General features: G+C 43.3%; 2 protein-coding genes across 3 annotated transcripts in view; one reads left to right on the plus strand and one right to left on the minus strand.

Moving 5' to 3' along the window:
- Positions 1-1727: 1727 nt before the first annotated feature.
- cltrn (collectrin, amino acid transport regulator) lies at positions 1728-7140 on the plus strand. Its single transcript, XM_074636816.1, has 6 exons — positions 1728-1935; positions 2156-2214; positions 2477-2562; positions 2723-2839; positions 4698-4892; positions 4976-7140. The coding sequence occupies exons 1-6, from the start codon at positions 1869-1871 to the stop codon at positions 5106-5108; spliced, it is 657 nt and encodes a 218-aa protein (XP_074492917.1). The 5' UTR covers positions 1728-1868; the 3' UTR covers positions 5109-7140.
- Positions 7141-11494: 4354 nt separating this feature from the next.
- Positions 11495-20062, minus strand: part of cdh24a (cadherin 24, type 2a) — a 31756-nt gene continuing 23188 nt past the window's right edge. For both annotated transcript variants that reach the window (XM_074636782.1, XM_074636783.1), the window contains exons 6-14: positions 18730-18911; positions 16474-16730; positions 16243-16379; positions 15955-16076; positions 15610-15727; positions 15164-15472; positions 14828-15020; positions 14314-14713; positions 11495-13019 (exon numbers count right to left, since the gene is read on the minus strand). In XM_074636782.1, the coding sequence (XP_074492883.1) occupies positions 12165-13019; positions 14314-14713; positions 14828-15020; positions 15164-15472; positions 15610-15727; positions 15955-16076; positions 16243-16379; positions 16474-16730; positions 18730-18911 (2573 nt within the window). In that variant the 3' untranslated portion in view covers positions 11495-12164. The remainder of the gene's footprint in view (positions 13020-14313; positions 14714-14827; positions 15021-15163; positions 15473-15609; positions 15728-15954; positions 16077-16242; positions 16380-16473; positions 16731-18729; positions 18912-20062) is intronic.

Raw genomic sequence — 20062 nt, forward strand, 5'->3', positions numbered from 1 at the left:
TTATAACATCTGTTTTGAAAAGTGCTATATAATTACATTTATTATTTTTATTATTACTGAGCTTAATGGATCTACTACGGGGGATTTGAGTGAAATTATTCAGCATTTTATTTTATTTATTTATTTATTTTTAATGTTTACCTGATTTGTGTGCCTCTGGGCGTTGTATGTGGGTTCATTTTTAATTTGTATTATTTATGTTTTCATGTGTTTGTTTGTCTCTTTCTTTGTCTTGTTTAGTTTCTGGTATTGTTTGTCTTTTGTTGTTAAATATCTGAAATGAGGCATGATAAAAAAATATTTGAAAGAAATTATTCAGCTTTTTATTTATTTATTCGTTTATTTTTTATTTATATTTATATATTTGTTTATATTATTATATTTATATATGTTATTTATAATTTAATTTTTTATTTTATTATTATTATTCAGCATTTTAATTATTTATTTTAATGTTTACCTTGTGTACGTTTGGGCGTTGTATGTGGTTTTTTATTTTTATTATTTGAAATGAAGCATGATATTCACTTCACAGAAGTTTATATTACTGATGTTTACATGCTTCCTAATAAAAATAAAAACATATTTGAATGAAATTATTCAGCATTTTATTTCATTTATTTATTTATTATTTTTGTTATTTATGTTTTCATGGGTTTGCTCTTTTTTTGTTTTGTTTTGTCTTTAGTTCCTGGTACTTCTGTTGTTAAATATCTGAAATGCAGCATGATATTCACTTCACAGAAGTCTACAGTGTATTACTGATGTGCACATGATTCCTAATAAAAATAAAAACATATTTGAAAGAAATTATTCAGGATTTTATTTTATTTATTTATCTCTTTTTTTTATGTTTTTGTGTTTGTTTGTCTCTTTTGCTTTTGTCTTGTTTTGCTTTTAATTCCTGGTATTGTTTGTCTCTTGTTGTTCAATATCTGAAATGAGGCATGATAAAAAAATATTTGAAAGAAATTATTCAGCATTTTATTTATTTATTTTTATTTTTTATTTTATTTTATTTTATTTTGTTATTTTGTTATCTATGTTTTCATGTGTTTGCTTGTCTCTTTTTTCTTTTTGTTTTGCCTTTAGTTCCTGGTATCTGAAATGAAGCATGATATTCACTTCACAGAAGTCTATATTAATGATGTTTACATGCTTTCTAATAAAAATAAAAAATATTTGAAAGAAATGATTCAACATTTTATCGTCTATCTTACATAATAGAGCTACAGTATGGTCGGGCCTTTTGAACTTATTTCAGGAGAGACGGGGAGTTAAGTACAGAACAACTTGTCATTAATTTCAAGGTTTGGCACATTAAAGGAGCCCTTGAACGTGCACCAGCGTCGGGTCATTGTGTGCTGAATTACAGTATGTGCATCCTGTAAACCTGGAGGTCAAATCAGTCATTTGCTCAGCGAGGAATGCTGCTCTTATCTTAACCAGGGAGCACAAATGGTCAGATGCTTTTTCCATTTGATACACTCTGTACATTCCTGCTTTCATGCCACAGAAAAAAAAGAGGATAATAGTGCAACTTAATACACTGAAAGGCTCACACACACACCACGCACGCACACACACACACACACACACACACACACGCACACACACACACACACACACACACACACACACACACACACACACACACTGCACTGAGCTGAGTAAACAGCAGCAAACCTATCTGACTCTTTGCAGGCTTGAACAAACAGGAGCAGGGGGACGGGTTATAGTTGAGGTGTGTCCTGGTTTAACCATTAACTTTATCCAATGAAGCGCCTCCGCTGACCTCCACACATCATTGCTCTCTGGGAGCTTCACCTGACTCTTTATTATTAGTCTGCTTCTTGATCTCTGAGGAAATGTTGGGAAAGATTTTAATCCTGCTTTCTTTGTCATCTGTTTTGGCACAAGAGCTCTGTACGCCAGGTAAGAAAACATCACATTTTATCCCACTAAGATCAGCAAACATTGTTGTATTTCTTGGTTCAGGTGTGAAATGCAGCTTGAAACTAAATGAGATTAGACACAACAATGGCCTCCATGTGACAGCAACAATTACTCTAAAATACCTGCTGGCTCTATGAGGAAACAACACGATGAAATGATGATAAACTCTCCTAACAGTGGAATTTAAATATCTTTATAGATGCCTCAGATGCCTACAAAGTCCGACTCAGCATCAGAACCGCTCTGGGAGATCAAGCTGTACGTATAATAAATTAAATATTCATCTGCCTGCACAAAACCATCAAAGCATCACATCATAAATACGCTGTCTTTTTTTCTATTTCATATGCTGTAAAAGTGATATATTATTCATGATCAACTGATCAATCATGCACAGATACACTTATGAATAGTAATATTGTGCAGAATTCACTCTAAAGTGTGCATGACTGCGAGGACAAGGTCCATCTGGTGATCAATTAACCTGAACGGTCTTCATCTGTCGTTGTTGTTGTTTCAGTACGTGTGGAATGAAAATGAAATGTACCTTTTCCGAGCGACTCTGGCGTTCGCCATGAGGACTCACTTCACCGGACAGCAATACGAGTAAGAACACATTTGCTGTTTGATTAAGAAACAAGAATACAAAGTTCAAGAATACAAACAGGCACAATAACTATAAAAGTATAATATAATGTGTTTTAATGAAGTCAGTGAGTCATGGTTTATGATGTGATCTTTATCGTTGTTGTGAAACCTCCTCCAGAGTGTCAAACATCGTCGTGTGTGATGAGACTCCCCGAGTGTCCTTCTGGTTCGTGGTGACGTCGCCGCTGGATGCTTCACGCCTCGTTAAGAAAACGGACGTGGAGGAGGCTGTGAGGTAAATCACATGATGCACTCACACCGCCGCTGCTCTTTAGTAATGTTATTCTTTCTGAGAGGTCAGAGGTCAACTCTGACATCTACAGTCAATGTTCCATTCATGTTTTTATTTCTCATGTTTGATTTTGATGCAGTTTTATTGGCATTTTTTTTTACCAAGATGACCAATGTGGGGTTCCAGATATGCAATACATAATAATTCCTATAAAAAATATAATTCCTTGAGTGCAGTGCAGATGCTCATCAACTACAGGGAATCCATCGCGATGCATTCTGGGGCACGCCACCATTTTTTGAGGGTAGCGTACAGTCATATATCACCGGCCTATTCATCCATCATCTGTCAATCGATCATTATCTGAAATGTATAAAGTATGTGCAAAAGACAAATACCTAAAAAGAAGCTGACAGAGACAAAGGGGTGATATATTACAAACTGAAATTAGTTAATGATATTGATCCTTATGAATTTGGGGGACCTTGACAGCTTGCCACCCTTTACAGTCGCTGATGTGTTTTAGTGTTAGTGAACGCCTGTCAGCTGTTCAAAATATGTAAATCTTTGGAGGCCGATGTTCAATTTACAAACGGGTAGGTATATGACGTTAACATCTACACAATGATCCGGACAAATGGTGCCTTCAAATGAAACTGGTGAGCTCGTGTACATGATATGCTTGGTGGCGTTCAACTGGTTAAGTCGTGAGAACACCGCTGCTAAGCAACTAGCTAAAATTACAATATATTAACTTATTATTCACCGAAAAATTAGCTTCCAAGGCCTCCACCATTTCTGACACAAACACGTCACAACTCGTGAACTCAGAGCTTTCAGAAACTTTCCACTTACGAGGTTGTGAATACGACAAGAGGGGGGAAGTTAATATGGACTCTTCTCGTGAACACGGTAAACACGGTAAACACCACACCATTTGAAGGCACCAAAAGATAAGCTGGCTAATGTTATGCTAACTGAATGCAAACAAAACCTCGACTAATACTGCATATTTAATCTACCGGTATCTTGCTAAATGAAACCCGTAACGTCAGCCTACCTTTGTGTCTGACTGTACTGTACAGCAAACAGCCAGCGAATGGCGCTCTTACTCTTTATCCTCCAAAAATATCCGACTTGCTGTCGGGGACGTCACATTCACATTCCCTATCCACCTTATTCCTAGCCCCCCCATGATGCCTTGCGTGAATTATGGGCGCAACTTCCAGCGCGTCGTGTCACTGAACTGGAACTGGAACTGGCGTTTTCCATTGGGTGTCTCTTCTAGTCTAGGTTTCTCAGCCACATTCTTCTGGATGAGAAGATTTCACAGACCGGAGGAAAACAAGCAGTCAGAGCTGATCTGAGTTCTGCTGTGCAGCTGCTGTCTATGAGAGCCGGCTGTCAATCACTCTGAACTCCGACCAAACGGTCAAACTAGGCAGCGCTGATCAAATATGAATCAATATTCTCTCCTCAGATGTTTTCAGAATCATCTTGTAGTGCACGGTTTAGCTGGGAAATGAGAAAGTTTGTGACCAGGCAGCCATGTTGAGATCTGTTGAAGGAAATACTAAGCACCGCCCACCAGCCGGAGAACAGCCAATAGGAACGCTCTCTCTCTCAAATGACCTGTGATTGGTCAAAGTAGATTTTTTAAAGCCTGAAAACAGAGCCATGAGGAGGTTTTCCAGGTTCTAGTGATTAGGAGGAGTCAATGCATCTCCCCAAGTTCCTGCACAACATTGAAGCACCAGTTGCAAACTGTTGCACCAACATGTGAAGTTGTGACAGACGCATGTTGTCATGGAAACAGCCAGAAATTAAATTCTAAATCTAAACTTTTTTATTTGTCCAACAGAAAGTCCAGGAACCGCATCAACAACGCCTTCCTGCTGACTGATAAAACTCTGGAGTTCATCGGCATCGCCCCGACCCTGACGGCACCCGTCAGCCCCGACCCCCCTCCGTGGCTCATCGTGTTCGGGGTGGTCATGGGCGCCGTGACGGCCGGCATCGTCGTGGTGCTGGTGTCCTCTCAGGTCCAAAAGAAACGGTCAGCACAGATGATTTTAAATATTATACTTATTATTTTATCATAAATGTGAACACCAAGCTCAGTCAGTCTTCTTCTTTTAGCAAAAAGAACGAGAAAGATGGCGACGAGGACGGCGAGGAAGACACGCGGGGGAAAACGGTGGAAAATGGCGCCGCGAGTGACGGCGTTTACAACATGTCCTTCTCAGACGATGAGCGACTCACACAGATGTAGAACTATAAAAACATTGGTGGACTTTTGTTGCACTGCAATATTCAATCTGCAAAAATCATTTTTAAAGTTGTAATTGAAATGATTTCTTTTCTTTCGGAGAGATCTAAACCTTTCTCTCGTTACCTGCTGCCTTAAAAAGAAACAATGCCTTTCGTTTTCTAAAGCTGTGCTGCGGGATGATGAATTGAAGATCTGTGTGAGAGGTATATATATATGTGTGTGTGTGGATGTTTTACAAAATCCTACGTCTGCTCTTTGAAAAGAAATCTGGTGACTGTACTAACATTTACTCCACTGTATATTTTTTTATTCAGCAAACAGAATGAGATGGAAACTCCCATTTAGACTCTTTTCCAGCTCATTACAGCTAAATGTGTGCATGTAAAAACAAATTACATTTTGGTATTTGTAATTCTTTTCAGGACGCAGAATATATAGATACACCGATCAGCCAAAACATCATGACCACCTGCCTAATATTGAGCAGGTCCCCCTTTTTGCCACGAAAACAGCCCTGACCCGTCGAGGCGTGGACTCCACTAGACCTCTGGAGGTCTGCTGTGGTATCTGGCACCAAGCCGTCAGCAGCAGATCCTTTAAGTCCTGTATAAGTTGCGAGGTGGGGCCTCCGTGGATCGGACTTGTTTGTCCGGCACATCCCACAGATGATCGATCGGATTGAGATCTGGAGAATCTGGAGGCCGAGTCAACACCTCCAACTCGTTGCCGTCCACATGATGTAAAAGATGATTCATCAGACCGGGCCACCTTCATCTATTGCTCCGTGGTCCAGTTCTGATGCTCACGTACCCATTGTAGGCTCTACGCATCCCCATATGCAACAAACTGCTCCTCACTGTGTGTTCTGACACCTTTCTATCAGAACCAGCATTAACTCTTTCAGCAGTTTGAGCTCCAGTAGCTCTTCTATTGGATCGGACAACACAGGCCAGCCTTCGCTCCCCACGTGCATCAATGAGCCTCGGGTCTGACCCTGTCGTCGGTTCACCGGTTTCCCTTCCTTGGACCACTTCTGGTAGGTCCTGACCACTGCAGACCGGGAACATCCCACAAGAGCTGCAGTTCTGGAGATGCTCTGACCCGGTCGTCTAGCCATCACTATCTGGCCCTTGTTGTTAAAGTCGCTCACATCCTTACGCTGGCCCATTTCTTCTGTTTCCAACACAAAGTTTAAAATGTTCACTTGCTGTCTATTATATCCCCCCCCCCCCCCCCCCCCCCGCTGCCAGGTGCCATGGTAACCAGATAATCAATGTTATTCACTTCACCTGTCAGTGGTCTTAATGTTTTGGCTGATCGGTGTACATCCAGGTGCACATCTGTATTTTTCTAACTGGGGATGACTGCTGGGGGCTACGGGCTGCTTCTGTTCTATATTTAACCTGCACTTTTCCAAGCATGTGATTGATTTTGATGTGATCAAATCAAAACGAGGCCCAGAGGTGACGTCTGCTATTGTTGTTTTGTTTGTTGCCGTTCTCTTTATTTTACCAGAATACAGAGTGACAGAGGAAAACCCCCCGAAGCCACCAGCAGCTGCAGTATTATCGAGCATCGGCCCGAAATGAAATGCTACATTGCATAAAAAAAGAAATCAAATTACTGTTCAAATGAAAAGTGGCTGGACATATTTACTGCATATGAATTCTCATCCTGCTTGCACGCAGACAGATTTGTGTAATCTGTGACATTTGGTTTCCTCGTTGGCCTTCACTGATCTGGTTTTGTGGGTTTTCCTCTGGTTTTATGTAAAGAGTTTGTAGAAGCCTGAAGAGGTAAATAGTTCCAGTGATTATTGAGAGAGAAAAAGCAAAGTTCAGAGGAAAGTCTGACAAATAAATATAGTTTAGTAGTAATATCCTGACATGTTAGTAGCTCTACAAGAGGAGCTTATTAGGGACTGTACAAACATGATTTGGGCGGGGTGGGAGGACTTTTTGTCTGTTGAACTGGTACAACTCATTCTGTCATTAATAAATTAAAAGTGCAGAAAGAATTTGAAAATTCAAAACGGACATATTGACGATTGTTGTCTTCATATGCACCTTTACGACCATGCCGAAGTGCCTTAAACCTGCATTCTTTCTAACAGCCAGCAGGGGGCGACTCCTCTGATTGTATAGAAGTCTATGAGAAAATGAGCCTACTTCTCACTTGATTTATTACCTCAGTAAACATTGTAAACATGAGTTTATGGTCTCAATCTCTAGTTTCAAGTCTTCTTCAATACAGCATGATGTTCATTTAGTAAATGATGGTCCCATTTAGAGTTAAATAGACGATAAAGCAGGGGATGCTTTAGGGCGGGGCTACCTCGTGATTGACAGGTCGCTACCACGGCGTTGTCCGGTCTGGGAGTTGTCCGTGTTTTCGTCTTATAACTTTAACCCTTTCCCAGTGTGCTTTCACTTCATCAAAGTTAATTATAACATTTTTGATCGCCTAAAAAAACAGATTTTACTGCGCATGGTTTTGTACCCACGTTGATGACGCGTGACCCAGCCTCTTTCAATAGGCCTTGCCATAAACCCAAGAAGGCGACGGCCAATAAAAAGATGGCATTGGCCAAAATGCAGAACTCAAGGCTTCAAAACGGCAGACCACAAACCAGCCGGTGACGTCACGGTGACTACGTCCACTATACAGTATTTATGCTCTGGCATCGTGACATGAAACAGCGGTTTCTCAGTTGAAAAAGCAAACGATCCAATGAGCGCCGCGGACGGGACTAATGCTGTTTTCAAGCGTTGTTCAGCTGTGCGTCGTAGACGGCATGTCTCCTCCATATCGGCATATGTTCCACCGGCACGGCTACGCATCAGCGTCGACTTAAAATGACGTTACGTTCAGGCAGATATGTTGATCTCCAGTGACTGCTTCGGGAAAACCAAATGAAACGGAGTGAAACAAGTTGACAATTCTGTCTGATATCAAGCGGCCCACACAAAATCCATCTTTCTGATATTAATATTTGATATTTTCAGATGTTTTAAGAATAAAATCTAATCTAATAATTTTCATCCCGTCCCTTTAACTCCACATGAAGTCTTAAAATAGATGCGAGACATACACAGTGTTCCACAGCTGCATGCATCTGCACAACCTGACCTGAAAATCCGAATTATTATAGTCAGTTTTGTCAGACTATGGTCTCATCTTCACTGAATCTATCTTTAGTATTTGTATTGTGCCAATATGTCCAGCTGCTGTGTTGTGATAATCCACTCCTTAGTTGCTTTGCCCATGTCTTCCTTTAGATGGCACCGTTGCTCTTCCAGCTGGACGGACGCTGACGTCCTCGACTTCACAGCTCTCTTTAAAGTGTGTGTGAACGCCAACATGTCTTTGAATGATTCGCATTTGAATTTCAAACATATTTTAATTTCCTCTTATTTTATTTTCGTCTAGAACTATTATTTTTTGAAGTGGTAATACAGAACACTCTTAACATGCGTCTATATTTAGTTCATTGTTAAAGGAAATCTGTTCCTGATCTCCAGGGTGAGCTCGTGTCTCGTTCTTGATCATTCGTACGCTGACATTTCTGCAGCACAACATTCCCACTGTGTCTCTGACAATGTGCAGCAGCGTGGTGATGACTAGTTAGCGTTTGGCAGTAATATCCCACTCCTTCTCCTCTCTGCATTTCATTCTCTTGCCCGAGGAGTCCAGTCTTTCTTACACCTCATTTTTACTTGTCAGGACGCCAAAAGATTTCCTGTCACATTTAGTTTGAAAGCCTTGCAATCTTATTAGCGCGGCACCTGAAGTCCCTCTCTGCAGAGGAAGAGGGGAATAATTGCAGAAAGTCAAATGCATTTTTTATCATATTATTGAAAATAATGTCATTATTTGAACATCCTGAATAAGAAATGAGCTTTTGGAGTAGCTATAGAAATGAGTCATTGGGAAATGACAGATTACACAACCTGGAGGTAAATGATGATGCTGCTGTGAGCGCATCAGGAGAACAATAGCCGTTTGTGCCGGCTTTTGCCTAATTTTGTCTCTAATTTAAAAGGTGGGAGATGAATAATAAGCCTTTAGAGATAATTCCAGATGCGCTAACACAATAGTGAATTATAATTAATCTTCTGCGTGGGTGGAATTATGGGGAACATTGTATGTTGTATGTCTTCAACGGTTTAATAACTGAAAATCAGATGGTTCATTTCCTGTGTGGATTCCAGTAAATATCCCCCCCCCTCTCCCAAACAAGCGATGACCACTAAAAGCAGAAGCTGATGTTTATCTACATATGGACATTATTTACTGTACTTTCACAACACGTCTTTGACAGTGACAATCTAATCATTTAGAACTGTGTGCAAATTGCATAGTGAGCAGGTTTTGCTACCGTAATGGTGACTAGTTGCTGGAGTTGAACCATCTCTAACCAATCTGGTGTCACTCCCAACTCGTCAAATAACGCTGTTTGGGCAGCGCCCCTCTTCATCGGAAACCGACGCATGGAGGCACCCTTTAGCAACGGTATGTGATGAACCAGGCTTTCAACTAACTCCAATGTAAACCCAACGCTCCCTCCCGCCCGAGGGGAGGTGGATGGATAAAAACAAACACAAGACTTTTAACCAGGAGAATAATGTTCATGTCTCGTGTGAAACTAAAAGTAACGTTGAGCTATTTAGTCATGTGACTCTTCAATATCGTCAATCCTGTGAGTCACGTGAGACACTAAATAGTGGAGTTAATGTCAACCACGGTCGCTTCCTAACCTTAACCAAAGAACATACACTCACCGGCCACTTTATTAGGCACACCTGTTCAATTGCTTGTTAACACAAGTAGCTAATCAGCCAATCACATGGCAGCAACTCAATGCCTTAGGTCATCTAGTGGTGAAGACGACTTGCTGAAGTTCAAACCGAGCATCAGAATGGGGAAGAAAGGGGATTTAAGTGACTTTGAACGTGGCATGGTTGTTGGTGCCAGACGGGCTGGTCTGAGTATTAAACTGCTGATCTACTGGGATTTTCACGCACAACCATCTCTAGGGTTTACAGAGAATGGTCCCAACAAGAGAACAGATCCAGTGAGCGGCAATTGTGTGGACGGAAATGCCTTGTTGATGTCAGAGGTCAGAGGAGAATGGGCAGAGTGGTTGGAGATGATAGAAAGGCAACAGAAACTCAAATAACCACTCGTTACAACCAAGGTATGCAGAATACCATCTCTGAACGCACAACACGTCCAACCTTGAAGCAGATGAAGACCACCCGGTACTAGCAAGGTGTACCTAATAAAGTGGCCGGTGAGTGTATATTGCCAAGAAGTGAAAGTCAATCGTTCGTTCCATTGCAACGTCAGCGCCCAGCAGCAGAGCTACGCTTCCGCCATTTTGGACTGAAAGTGACTACCGGATGCACATGTTCATAATCCACAAGGCTTACTCACAACCTCTGCTGTGTGGACCTCAGATACTCAAGAAAACTAAAGCGTCGATTTTAAAATCAGCTGCAGCAATTTATAAATATACTGAGCAATTTAAAATGAGTTTTGCACAACATGTTAAATGTGTTTGTGAAGCAGAGACATTTAATTTCCTACATTATGAAAAGTGTTGAAAATCATTTGTGTGCTTAAAGGACCAGTGCGTAACATTTTGGGGGATCTATTATATTATTAATAAGTATGTTTTATTTATTGTATAATCGCCTGATAATAAGAATCGTGGTGTTTTTGTTAGCTTAGAATGAGCTGTTTATATCTACACAGGGAGTTGGCAAAGAACCTATATTGCCAAGAAGTGAAAGTCAATTGTTCGCACCATCGCAACGTCAACGCCCAGCAGCAGAGCTACGCTTCCGCCATTTTGGACTGAAAGCGACTACCGGATGCCATTTAAACGTTCACCTAAAAAGTGCCGTGCAGAATTAAAACAAAAATTTCTATTCTATTGTTATATTCTACCGAAATGGCCTGGGTTGAACAATAAATTATTATGAATATAATATAAATATAATAAGCATTTTCAGTCCAAAATGGCGGCAGCAGCTGTTGTCAAAAAAGCGCCAGAGTTTCATCTCTTTCTTTCTTTACTCTTTGGTGAAGCGCTGTGGTTCCTTGACAAGATAACTCTATTTTTCATAATTTTCTTCTCGTAAAATTGTGACTTTATAATCTCAGATAACATCTACGTTTTTTTTCTCGTAAATTCCGATTTTTTTTTTCTCCGAATATTACCCCTCCATAATATATATATTTTTACTTACAATGGCCCAAACACGCTGTTGTACACTGCTGAGTCAGTTTGCTAGGTCTCTCCTCACATTATCTTTTATACTCTTTGCCCTGACTAAGTGGTTGTGTTGCCTGAACCTAATTTAAAAAGGAAGTTTATTTTGAAAGGACACTATGCATGTAACGAGCTTATTTTGACACGCCATCCACGGTGCATCCAAAAGTAACCCTGGAGGGGAACCCTGTGCGTCGGCCTCCGATGCCGAGGGGCGCTGACCAAGCGGCGGTCGCCTATGTGACGAGATGGGAGTGAGAAGCTCTAACAGAATAGAACAGTATGCCTCATCAGAGAGACTCAGTGAACACGTGGCCGTGTCGGCCTGCGGTGCTGAACTGTAAAAGAAAAATTCAGATGCATTCAAATTCCAAGGATTTCCTAGTGAGCGTGCCCCTATTAAAATATCAATATTAAATGTCACAATTCCAGTCAATATTTGATGAGGCCTCTTTTCTAACAATGCAGCTTTCAGGGCTCAGAATCAATATTTAAAAAAAAAAAAGTAAATTTTTCATAACTTTAGCGTTGAAAGCCCAAAGTGCATTATTAATAATAGGAGTTACAAGAGCAGTGTGAAAAGTGACAGATTCCATATGCGTTTTATAAACATAGTGGAGGTGAGAGCTATACGCTGTGCACTGATTCCACCTCATAGCTGTCAGACTCTCCCCCCGGCAGGGCAGAGAGGGGGGGGGACACGGAGATCTGTCAGAGGAGCTGTATTTCGCCGCCCCGCTGTGTCTGAAATCCATCACTAACTTTTCTTTTATTGCAGTCTAGAAATCCCATCTCTGCTGTTCTTTCTCTTTGTCCTCCGTTTGTTTATGAGTCTCATCGGGAGCAGCCTCTGCAGCCTCTGCAGCATCTCCTCCTCCTCCTCCTCTTCCTCCCTGCCTCTCCGTCTCCCTCTCTCTGATGATCTCCACCAGCCTCTGGAACTTCTGGTTTAGCTCCTCCATCCCTCCCACCACTCTCCCGTCGTCCTTCCCTTCGCCATCGCCATCGCTCTCCAGCGAGCTCAGTGACTCAGCCCGTGAGTCACGGCCCTCGAACTCGTAAGTCTGCAGTGAGTCATAGGGCGGCTGCGACAGGTCAAAGGTGACCTGATCCAGACGGATGTTCAGGAGGTCTTCCATGCGGAGGGGCTGCGGCGGGTTGGCGGCTTCTGCTCTGGCAGGCTCCGCCCCGCACGGCCAGCCTCTGCTGCTGCCAAACAGCCCCCCAGGTAAGGGCAAAGGCTGCGGGGTCAAGTCCTCTCTCTGCAGTCTGCACATGTTCAGTAGCTGCACCCCCGCTGGGTACAACCCGCCTCCGCCCGCCCCGTTCAAACACGTCCCTCTGCTGTTGGGATTCAGCGAGCCCACGATGCTGTACGTGTCTCCTTTCAGGTACACGGGAGGGTTGGTTTCACCGCCGTTTGGATAATTTCGCTCTGAAACGGAGGGAATGGACGAATCAGTATCAATGTCATCCAACGTGCAGCTGGTGGCTCCAGTGCTGATCTGGGTCTGCGATGACCCCGGCCGCCCCTCCTGCTGGTTTGACGAGGAGCTGGTGTGACTCTGGCATGAAGACTCGTTTGGGTCACAGTTGTTGGCTGGTGTCGACTCCGTCGTTTCTGTTACGCTTATCTGCAAGAGAGGAGAAGAAGAAGAAGAAGAAGAAGAAGAAGTAGAATAAGAAGAAGAAGAAGAAGAAGAAGAAGGGAGATATTAGATGATTCACATGCAGGGACAAATGTATGGAAGCAGAAAAAGGCCAAATCGATTAAAATTATTATAATTGCAAATTAATCACACATTTTTTATCTGTTCTAAATGAACCTTAAAGGGAGATTTGTCAAGTATTTAATACTCCTATCAACATGGGAGTGGATAAATATGCTGCTTTATGCAAATGTATGTATATATTTATTATTGTAAATCAATTAAGAACACAAAACAATGACAGATATTGTCCAGAAACCCTCACAGGTACTGCATTTAGCATAAAGATTTGGCATGTCCAAACATTTTTTAAAAAGATGTCCGAAAAAAATCAGAAAAGTAAAAAAAAAATGTCTGAAAATTGTCAGAAAATATCAGAAAAAAAGTCAGACGAATGTCTGAAATATGTCTGAAATAAAAGTAAAAAACAAATGTCTGAAAAATCTGCTCCAATCATAACATGGCAAACTGCAGCCCAACAGGCAACAACAGCTGTCAGTGTGTCAGTGTGCTGACTTGACTATGACTTGCCCCAAACTGCATGTGATTATCATAAAGTGGGCATGTCTGTAAAGGGGAGACTCGTGGGTACCCATAGAACCCATTTACATTCACTGATCTGGAGGTCAGAGGTCAAGGGACCCCTTTGAAAATGGACATGACGGTTTTTCCTCGCCAAAATTTAGCGTAAGTTTGGAGCGTTACTTAACCTCCTTCATGACCAGCTAGTATGTCATGGTTGGTACCAATGGATTCATCAGGTTCATAGGTTCACATGATACCAGTATCTTCACTTTAAAACTGAACCCGCTACAACCTCGGAAAGATCAGTTGCATTAATGCATTAAAGAAATTAGTGGCGTTAAAACGAATTTGCGTTAACGCTTTATTATTATTAACTTTGACAGCCCTAGTTATTTCACACCACAGATTTCTGTCTTTGTCATTTTGTTTGAGCTCTTCTCTTCGGTTTGAGGTGGGCGTTGAGTTACAAAAGGTGATGTCACTTCTTCCGTGCACCAATCAGGACTGAACAACATTTGATTTTGGCCTCTGATGACAGTTGGTTTGCTGCTACAGTGACAGTCCGTATGAATCACTGATGAATCACTGATGAATCACTGCTGAATATTAATCAGGAATATTTTAGGCTGAACATTATTATTCACTTATGGCCTTTCTTTGCTTCCATATAATTGCTACAACACTATTATCTGACCTTTGCCTGTTCCCGATTCTCTTGTGTGCCAGCAGCGTTCGCTCCGCTGCCTTCATCTCTCTCTGTGATTTTGCTCTTGGCCGGCGTGCGCTCTGCCTCGTAACCAGCGGGGCTCGTCTCTGGAGAGCGCAGCAGAGGCTCAAAGGTGCTCTGGTTCTGGATGACAAGGGAATTGCCAACATGACCTCCGGCGAGCCCGTGGGTCAGCTGCGTCAGCTGCAGACCCGCCTCCAGTGGCCCGACGGGATAATCTCTGAGAACAGGCAGAGTGTGGACGCCGTAGCAGAGGCGTCCGTACAGCGGAGCGGAGCCGGGCCTCTGCTGAGGGTCCAGGCCGGGGCGAGGGTTACGGCTCCAGCTGTACGTCCTCGCCCTCGGCGGATTCTGCTGGGTGTACCATCTGTGCCAAAGAGATAAATGTCAGAGAGGCACACAGCCACACACAAACACACACACACTCCCAGAAGCCACCATGGCAAGGATATACTCTTTTTTATTTTTGGGAGCAGCTCACATGTTCCTGTTGTTGTGCATGTGCTGTATTCTGTGCATGCTCTGCAGTGCCGTAATGTCAAAAGCTGCGGTGTCCGCTTCCCCTCCCCCCTCGTCATCGTAGGATATGATGTTCTCCCTGACATCATCCTCCTCGAAGGGTGAGTGGGAGTCTCGCTTCTGATGGCGCAATGACAGCGAGAGTGCACACACCACTGAAGGGCAGAAAAGAGACACATGACCACCATACTGTTCAAACGCTACAGAAGCAACATGACACAACCGCTCAGCATCTCGCACAAACAGTCACAAACAAACAACGTATTTAAAGTGCCTGCGGAGGCTTCGGAGGACCTACCGAGCAGCGTGGTGACACACGCCAGCATGGCCAGTAAGGTGACCAGACTGAATATGAGGGACGGAGAGGCAGACGGGACGGGGAGACAGACCGTGTGTCTCTCCCATCTCCTGTCCCTCTGTCTCCCCCTATCCTCGGTCTGCATGCCCCCTCGCAGACAGGGACAAATGGTGACGGTGACGGTGCCGGTGTTGGTCAGCCCCGAGGCCCCGTCGCGCAGCACCACCGGCACGTGGAGGGTGAGGGAGGACGAGGAGAAGCCGGGGAGGGGCTCCAAGGCTGACTGGAGCACCAGGCTGGCTGTCACACCTGATAACGAGGCGGGAAAAAAAAAAAAGAGACACATCACACATCAAACACGATGGCTGCACAGCGAGCGTGCACAGCTTTCTGGCTGGTGTCATGTTTCTGGATTGTGCATGAAATAGAGAGCCGATGTGTGCCACCTCCAGTCTCCCTGATGGAGAGGTTGAGGGCAGAGCTGGACTCTGGGGGGACGCTGAAGTGGATCGGGGAGTCCTGCCCTCCTTGGTCCCTGTCGATGGCACGCAGCACCTGAACTACCTGCACGACACAGATATCAGGATAAAGATCTTTGAAAATCCAAAGCTGAGTAAACACAGATGATGTGTTTCTATCAGTGGAATGTTTTAACAACAAAATGAAATCAAGTCAGAAATGAGAAAGAGACGAAAAAAACAGCCACTCGCAGGAGTTTGAGAGAGAACGGATGAAAACGGGAATTACATCTGACATTAAATATAATATCCGAAAGAAAAACAAGAGCGGACCTGGCCGGGGGCGCTGGAGTCACATACAGACGTTGTGTACTGCCTGTCCAACTCTGGCGCATTGTCATTCTGGTCTAGCGTCTCTATGGCAACCACAACCCTTGACACAAGATTCGGATTGTCTGAAGAAAGAAAAAGGAAATTATTATCACTGAATTTGTATCATATTTTACGGCACACTTTGTATTCCCAAACTCCGGCTCCGGTGCTTTGGGTGAAATATGAGTCTGGTATATAAAGCTCGGCTGCTCACGGCGCCCCGAGGGGGCCGAGAGGGGGCTGACGTACCCCTCTGTGTGGCGATGACAGTGATATTATGCCACTGCTCCTGCTCGCGGTCCAGCTCCATCACTGTGCTGATAAAGCCCGTGTCGGAGGCGATGCGGAACAGAGCCTCGGGGTCTGACTGGGGATCGATGGAGTACCTGAGATACAGAAGCGAGGACAGAGAGGAAGAAGATAGTGAGGAGAAGCCCCGAGTGAGGGAGTGAACGAGCGAGGTGATGGCGTTATAACCACCTGATGTTGCTGCTCTGTCCTGTGTCCGGGTCTAGGGCGGAGACCCGGCCAACGGAGCAGACGGGGGGGCAGTTCTCAGACACGTCCAGATGGTAGCGAGCCTGGGAGAATCGCGGCGGCTCATCAGCATTGAGGACCATGATCCGGACTGTCGCCTGGTCCTTAAAGGGGCCTTTCCTCAGGTAGCGGGCGTCCACTAGCGGGTTGGAGACCTCCACGGAGAACGTGTACGAGTTGCGTGTCTCATAATCCAGCAGCTGTTGGGTGAAGGATAATCCAATATGTACAGTGCTGTATATTTCACCCCTCATACTGTACTTCTTAATTCCTTTTCATTCATCATTCCCACTCTTTTATCTCTCTATAAAACTCACATGCAGTATTACATTCTGGATTTATTCCTTTCATCGTTGACCTCCTCTTACCTCACCCTCTGCAACCCCCATTCATTTTTCATATTTCACCGAGCAGTAGTTCTCTGACTGCCCGGCGCTTGGAAGTAGTAAAAAAAAGGCGAGTCACGGTGGCTTGCTCACTTCAGATGAGCTACGGCTTCTCACCGGCTGCTTATTAGTTCATTGTTGCTCATTAATTGGCTGCGTGGCGTCTTGGGAATCTGAACCTGGCGGCTAACAAGGCGTGTTTGAATGGAGGACTGAAGTATTTAAAAAGGACAAATAAAATTAATTTGGAACAGCAGAGCAGAGGGAATTTGTTTAAAGTCGCATATTAGATATTTTTCTCATTAAGTGGATATTTAAGAAACGCAACTACGAGGAGTTTCTAACCGGTTATGAAACAGTGTCAGTGGAATACTGATTGATGCAGCGCACGTTCGTGGCGTGACCGGAAGTGAAGAAGAGGTATGTGTAACTAGAGCTGTCAATCAATTCAAATATTTAATAGCGATTAATAGTATGATTGTCCATAGTTAATTAAAACTTGATCACACATTTTTTATCTGTTCAAAAGCGTCTATTTATGTAAAGTCTCTTTTTTTTTTCCAACAATACGCACGTAAACACGAGGTTGATGTCCAATAAAACACGACTACTTTACTACATATTTTATCATTTTAATCATTAAACTTTAATCATATTATATCTTTACTTCCTCATTGTCTGACCTTCTTCTTTGATTGTATTGCTTCCAATGTAATGAAGGTTAAATAATAAAAGGCCTGATGTTTCTGTCAACTATTAAATTAATCGATTTGATAATCAATTAAAGGGACTATTTGTAACTTTCAGAAATGCTTGCACAACTGTGGCCGTGAAATCAACGAAAGTCAGCGTCGGGCTCGTGCTTGTGCTCGCTCTAAATGGACATGAACGAACATCGCTCAAAACAGTGAGGTGACACACGTCAGCTAAAAGCACAATATCACTCTATATTTCAGCTGCTTGGCAGTAATGTTAGCTGACCAGACCAAGGTCTCTTCATGAATCAATGCTGATACTGTGTTTGCAGCAGGGCTACCCAGCGAGAAACTCGTCTCCCCCCGCCCGCAGACGGAGAGAACAGGAAGACACCGGCAACCGGTCGGTAAAGAGACGGTAACGTTTATCTCTGCGGAGCCCCGTCACTTCACAAGACACGGGAAACCTCTGTTGGTCTGGAGGAGCTGCAGCAGTTATTTCTGCACAAACGTCCACTGAACATTCACTAGATATTCTCAGAGCTAAACTAACTCTTCTGCAGTGTGGAGTGAGCGCTGTATGAGTGAAGGCGAGCGGACGGACGGACGGACGGACAAAAGGATGGACGGAAGGAAGGACGGATGGAAGGACGGACAGAAGGAGGGACCGACGGACGGAAGGAAGGACGGACAGAGAAAAGGACGGACAGAAGGATGGACGGACGGAAGGAAGGACGGACGGACGGAAGAACGGACACGCAGAATGCTATATACGTTGTCGTGGGGGTATAATAAGTATGATTTCTTTAGTGTATAATCACCTGAAAATAAGAATCATTGTGTTTTCGTTAGCGTTTATATCTTCATAGGGAGCAGGTCCATGTTTCTACAGTAGCCCAGAACGGACAAACCAAACTCTGTCTCTAGAGAGGGACATTCACGTTTTCGCGACGGCCACCGTAGTTCTCCTGCACACTTGGTTGTTTGCAATCTGAAACCTCACCGCTAGATGCTGCCAGATCCTAACGTCTTTAAGCAAAACCACCTTCATGTAGCTTTATGTTATTATTAAAACTTTACACATAGAATCTCTGCACCTGCGTCTCGTCTTCACTCACCTTGTCCAGCACTATGACCGCCTCCTGGTCTCTCCCAGTTATGTTGAAGATGTCGGCCTCCTCCGCGTCCAGGATGGTGAACTCCAGCTGTGCATTCTCTCCCAGATCAGGATCGGAGGCGGTGAGACGGCCCACCTCCACACCTGGAGCTGCGAGCTCAGACACAGAGAACGACCACGCACCTGCAGAGAGGAAGACAACGGAGACAATGGATCTGATATAAACTGCACGCGGTACAGCGGGATAGAGCCCGGCTCAATTCGGTGTCAACATAACATAATGCATGTGGCTATTATCGGCTTCCCTTCACGTATTTCATGTCCAAGTTTAAAGGATTGGTTCCCATTTATCCAAGGCTATCTTCATACATTACTTACATGCCCATGTGTTCTACACTGGAAGGGTTATTTGTCGCTGTAATCATTCCACCTGCTGCCCATACCGCCCGAGAACAGATCCTCTCTAATGCAGTTCTAATGTCGGAGACGGAGACTAAATCCACAGCTGTCAGTCTGTGTAACATTCATTCTGAGCTTCAGCTGAAGCTTATCTCACATCTTCCACAGTTACACTATATTTAGTGAGGAATTCCCTCTTGGGAACGTCTTGTGGGAATGTAAATGTTGAAGCTGAAGTCAGATTAGCTTTGGCTAAACTTAAAATGTATTTCTGCACAGAATCTCTCCTTTATTTAGGCGGTGAGGAGAGGAGGAGCATTAACCCTTTCATCACCGTACAGATATATATATATAAATAGGAATGTTTTAAGATGGATTAAAATATGAAACGATCCTTTAAGTGTCTTTTATTAGTACCTCACTTTATGTCTACATTTGTAAATGATTTTGCCCTCATACTGTACATGTTAGACATGTTGTCTTTATTTGAGCAGATTAGTCAGTCGTGCTGCTGCAGTGTTTATTGATGTTTATTACACGGCTTTGTTGAATACTCGATTCTGATCTCAATCACGGCGTTCTGCAGACTGTTATTTCTTTATAACAAATCTATTTAATAGCTAGACAGGATATTCATTAGAGATATCTGCAACGTTATTTTCTTTAATTCAAGATATCTGTAATTCTATTTTTACTACTCAAAACTCTAATTTAAGACATCCGTAATTACATTTTGACTAGTACGATTCAAACTACTTTTTCATGTATATGTTGTTTCTCATTACGGATATCTACAAGCTTCGGCTGACACTGTTCAGATGCTTTGTTGGGCCAATATCCAAATGGAAGCCTTGATGAGCAACGTCGTGCACAACAACTCTGAGTAGTCATAATGAGGTTTGAGCTGTTAAATGCTAAAAAGGTTTAATCCACAA

The sequence above is a fragment of the Sebastes fasciatus genome, chromosome 5 (genome assembly GCF_043250625.1).
Source record: "Sebastes fasciatus isolate fSebFas1 chromosome 5, fSebFas1.pri, whole genome shotgun sequence".
In the NCBI taxonomy this organism is placed as follows: Eukaryota; Metazoa; Chordata; class Actinopteri; order Perciformes; family Sebastidae; genus Sebastes; species Sebastes fasciatus.

Excerpts from the sequence above, each read along its gene's own strand:
- cltrn (XM_074636816.1), top strand. The coding sequence starts at position 1,869 with ATGTTGGGAAAGATTTTAATCCTGCTTTCTTTGTCATCTGTTTTGGCA. Across the intron at positions 1,936-2,155 it reads ACAAGAGCTCTGTACGCCAG|ATGCCTCAGATGCCTACAAA; the intron begins GTAAGAAAACAT and ends ATATCTTTATAG. Across the intron at positions 4,893-4,975 it reads TCTCAGGTCCAAAAGAAACG|CAAAAAGAACGAGAAAGATG; the intron begins GTCAGCACAGAT and ends TTCTTCTTTTAG.